Source organism: Alosa alosa, chromosome 12, assembly GCF_017589495.1.
Source record: "Alosa alosa isolate M-15738 ecotype Scorff River chromosome 12, AALO_Geno_1.1, whole genome shotgun sequence".
Lineage (NCBI taxonomy): Eukaryota > Metazoa > Chordata > Actinopteri > Clupeiformes > Clupeidae > Alosa > Alosa alosa.
Window position 1 is genome coordinate 31,646,279 of NC_063200.1, and position 5,000 is coordinate 31,651,278.

General features: G+C 45.4%; 1 protein-coding gene across 1 annotated transcript in view; it reads right to left on the reverse strand.

Annotated features, from left to right (window-relative positions):
• The window catches only part of egfl7 (EGF-like-domain, multiple 7), a 17,543-nt gene that overhangs the window by 5,985 nt on the left and 6,558 nt on the right, over positions 1-5,000 (reverse strand). The window contains 6 exon segments of the mRNA XM_048258424.1: positions 1,507-1,734; positions 1,844-1,939; positions 2,097-2,206; positions 3,424-3,449; positions 3,451-3,547; positions 4,379-4,562. Coding sequence (XP_048114381.1) covers positions 1,507-1,734; positions 1,844-1,939; positions 2,097-2,206; positions 3,424-3,449; positions 3,451-3,547; positions 4,379-4,461 — 640 coding nt within the window. The 5' untranslated portion in view covers positions 4,462-4,562.

Below are 5,000 nucleotides of genomic sequence, written 5' to 3' on the forward strand. Positions count from 1 at the left end.
ACTATGAGAAATGCATTTGCTTATACCACACCTGATGCTATGAAGGTCAGACCGCAACACAGGTGGCTAGTCGGCGCACAGTGTTCAGGAATACCATCGGTCATGTACGCTTGTTCCCACAAAGGACAGTCAACCTCTGGGTTCCATCCAAAACAAACACTGCATCTGAGGGTGATGTTTATTTTCTATTTTATGAAGTGAGACAAATATGCAGCCGTTTTTGAAAGAGAGAGGAGAGAGGGGAGGAGGGAGGAGTGAGGAGTGAGGGGGAGTTCAGGATTAGTAGAGAGAAAGGGTGCTTACTCAAAAAGAATAAATGAGGTCACACAGTTCAGTACTCAAATTCGTTAGTTACTGTATCTCCTTGAAGTCCCACTTTATGTGATTTAGTCAGGCTAGTTCTGGGCAGTTCTGGTTGCTTTGTTTAATCAACAGCCCTAAATCTGAGCCAGTTTGGTTTTCCTCCTTGGTCATCTGTGAATGTCTGTATTGTTTGTGTGGTCTGTGGTTGAGTATTAGTGAAGTTGCCCATTGCTGACTCTGGTCTGTGTGTCACTGTCTGTAGGTTGCTTCAGTTTTGTCTGTCGTTCTCCATCGTCTGTGGACTGCAGCCGGGGGTTCCAGGCACAGTGCATTATTACTCACGGTACGAGTTGTGAGTGGCATAGCGCGTACCAAAAGTAATAATGAACTGTAACACTGGCCATCAACAGGTCCTCTTCTTACCTAAAGGAACAGGCACACACACACACACATACACACACAGGCACACACACACACACACACAGGCACACACACACACAACCTCCACCTACCTATTCTGACCTTCTGACACAAGGTTGAAAAACATACATAAAATAAAAATTCAGATACACATGTGCCTACAGGTGCCCATAGACATAGGGTAGTTTCACACTGATTATACACTCTGTGTGTACATGTGTATTTCTGTGTGTGTGTGTGTGTTTTACTGTGTGTGTGTGTGTGTGTTTTAGTGTGTGTGTGTGTGTGTGTGTGTGTGTGTTTTACTGTGTCTGTGTGTGTGTGTGTGTGTGTGTGTGTGTGTGTGTGTGTGTGTGCATAATTGTGTGTGAGAGAGGAGGTCAGAGATCACAGGGTCAGCAGAGAATCTGTTTCTGTGTATTTTTCTGTTGATGTTTCCTGTATTTTCCATGACCTCACACTGTATGTATGTGTGTGTGTTTGTTTATTTGTGTGTGTGTATGTGTGTGTGTGTGTGTGTGTGTGTGTGTGTGTGTGTGTGTGTGTGTGTGTGTGTATGTATGTGTGTGTGTATGTGTGTGTTTGTGTGTGTTTGTGTGTGTGAGTGTGTGTGAGTGTGTGTGTGTGCATGCGTGCTCATGTGTGCATGGTGGTGCTCAATGATTTCATCCCCTAAACCTGCAGCAGTGTGCCTGTTACTATCTGCTGAGTTAGCCTCTCTGTCTGCTCATGACCCTGCGACTGACCTGTCCAGCCCCCCATCTTCTCCAGGGCTGTGTTTACCTGTGTGGGTGGAGAAGTGACCATGCTCGGGTGTGTCCCCTCGGGGCTGGCTGCGTGGGGGGGTGGCCGGACGTGGTGGTGGGGGCAATGTGGGCGGCGGGGGGAGTCGTTTGCAGGTGCGTCCGTCTGCGTCCAGTGCGAAACCCTCCGCACAGGCACACCTGTAGCTGCCCGCTGTGTTCACACACTGCTGGGAACACATACGGCCCTCAGCACACTCATCTATATCTGGAACAGAGAAAGAGAGATAGAGAGACAGACTTTGCATTAATGTCTAAGAATAAATATGTGTGTGTATGTGTGTGTGTTGTGTGTGTGTGTGTGTGTGTGTGTTTACCTGCTTGGCAGTTTCTCCCTTTCCACCCCACAGGGCAGGAGCATTGGTTAGGTCTGTGACAGGTTCCTCCGTTCAAACATGACTGCACACACACCGCTAAAGCCATGACACACAGAGAGATGCATGAACAACCACGCAGCTACAAAAAGAGCATACACACACATACCTACAATATGATATGTCTATATAATACATAATGTGTGACTTTCCACATACTGGCATATATGACTTTTACAACGCTTTATTGTTTTACCTTGATTACAACTGTGTGAATGAAATCTTTGCCACCCTGGACAGCATTCTGGGTAATAGAGGGATGGATCTGCCCTGGTCACCTGCCTGTATGACAACCTATACATAGTTCTACACACACAAACACACACACACACACACACACACACACACACACACACACACACACACACACACACACACACACACACACAGAGAGAGAGAGAGAGAGAGAGACAGAGAAAAATAAATAAGAATATGCGGGCAGATTGCTGATTGTTCAGGGCAGGAGAGGGAGCTGGGAATGTGAGATAGAGAGCCCAGTCCAGTCTGTGGTTGAGCATGTTGTGACGTCACGGCCACTACCATGACTGGAGCCTCCACCACCAATTACACAGTACCCATAACACCCCTCTCCTATTCCCTTTGCGCACGAACACACACACACACACACACACACACACACACACACACACACACACACACAAAATCCCCTTCTTCAGTCTCCCCCAGTAACCAGACTTTCCTGGCACGAGCTTCAATGAGAGAGAGAGTGAGAGAGAAAGATAGAAAGAGAAGAGAGAGAGAGAGAGAGAGAGAGAGAAAGAACTAGAGGAATCCCAAGAGAGGAAGTAGGAAGGAGGGAACATTCCACAAAGCCATGGCGACTCTGCCCAGGAGATGGTCAGCTAATCAATACCATCAGAAGTGCTGCATCATGGGAAACCTCATATAAAAGAGGACCAGGCGGCAACCAATGGCAGAGAGACGCAGCGGTCCAGACAGAGAAGAGACAGAGAGAGTGGGTGTATGCTAAGCAAGGGGAAAGAATAGAGCCAAACAAAGACAAAACAGTGTATTTTCAGCATATGTGGAGATGTATCTGTTTGTACATACTCTGTGTGTGTGTGTGTGTGTGTGTGTGTGTGTGTGTGTGTGTGTGTGTGTGTGTGACAGTGGGAGAGAGAGAGGAGAGAGAGGAAGCAAAAAAGAAAAGAGAAAAGGGAGCATGTGTGTGTAAGGAGAGAAGGCTCGACTGTCCAAGATAAACAGGCCGGTGGTCTCTGTGGGTAGAGACCACTTATGGCAATACTCAGGTTCCATAATAACTGAGTGTGTGTGTGTGTGTGTGTGTGAACTGTGTGGAACACTTATAATCTATAATGAAAATGGCTGTCCCAATTCCATTTGTGAGACTGAGAGAATCATGTAAAGTATGTGACACTGAAGTCATCTGTGTGTGTGTGTGTGTGTGTGTGTGTGTGTGTGTGTGTGTGTGTGTGTGTGTGTGTGTGTGTGTGTGTGTGTGTGTGTGTGTGTGTGTGTGTGTGTGTGTGTGAAAAACGTACTTGTATGAACTGCAGAGACGCTTGTCCTTGGCACATGGTGAGGTAAGGCTTGTAAACTGGCTGCACATACGACTCTGTACTGAATGATACACTCCTGCTTACATCGCCTCCACAAACCCTCCTCCTAAAACACACACACACACACACACAGTGAGTATATTTACTGATGATACCCTGCATTCACAATCTGAAGAAGACTACCAACTACAGTGCTCTCTCTCCCTCTCCCTCTCTCTCTGTGTGTGTGTGTGATTATCATGTGTTTGTGGTCCTGGTTGATCTCAGGAAACACAAACAAGTGTTAAATTGAGCATTTGTTAAAACGCCCTGTTAGCTTAGCGACTCAAAATTACACCACTTAATGCCTATTACCTCTCAAGCATTCACCTTGCATGTGTGTGTTTGTGTATGTGTGTGTGTGGGCGTGCACATGATAGCTGGACAGAGAAAGAGATGGAGCGAGAAAGACATGTGAAGTATAATTAGTGCTGATTGGCTGATACACAACAGTTTGGCAATCAGCAATAAGTGCGAGTTGACCTTTGCCCTAAGTCAGTGTGAGAATCGGTGTGAGGACCTGACAGCAATGGCTGTTCATGTGTCTGCTTTCTCAGCGTGTCTATGTGCAGATCAATATAAGGCTATTACACAGCCAGTTAGACACGACAGAGGTCATGACCTTTGTGTCATGACAGATGCCCTTATTGAACTCAAACAGCATTACTATGAATGCATGCATGTGTGGAAAACACATGTGAATATATGACATGTTTTACAGATGCATGTAAGTCACTGTAAACATAGTTTTGACTCCATATGTATAGGTATGTTGGAAGACATTGAAGAATCTGCTGTGAATATGAATGCAGTACACATTAAAATCTAATGCATTATGTAAGAATTTATGGGCAATAAAGCACAGAAAATAAAAAAAGACATCCATAATAATGCGTACCCATGGTGATGATTGTAATAAGCAATGGTGCACGTCACATGAATGATTAGGAGAGAGGAGGAGAGAAGCAAGGCAGCATTCATGTCTGCCGGTTCTTGTTGCTTTCTTTCCTGCGTCGCTCAGCTTTGGGAATGGGGCAACAGTCTTAAATGCCGTCCGTATAGCTTACACCTACTCCAGCTACCTGTAACAGAGAGTAATGGCAAAGGGGCTGAGTTTTAGCTAAATGCCGTCAACTGCAATAAAACTCAAACTCAAATACACACATGTGTGCAAAAGATCTGGCTGGGAGGTTTCACAAAGCACCTACATTTCACACATACACAAACATGCACGCAAATCATCACGTGTCAACTCAATCAAGCACAGATACTGTACACATGGATCAAGTTGGCTATTACTTCAAGAGTGAGTGACTTCATCTACTTCTGTACAGTATGTTATGGGAATGAGAGCAGGAGAAAAACGGGACAGAAAACTAAGTGGCAGAGTGAAAACAAAGACAGAAAACTCTTTTGCAAGATGCACATTTTTTTCCACTTTGCTCACTTGAACAAGCCCACAAATCAATTCTACTGTTTCTGCCACTCTGGAGCAAAGAGGGTTACGGCCACATAAAATG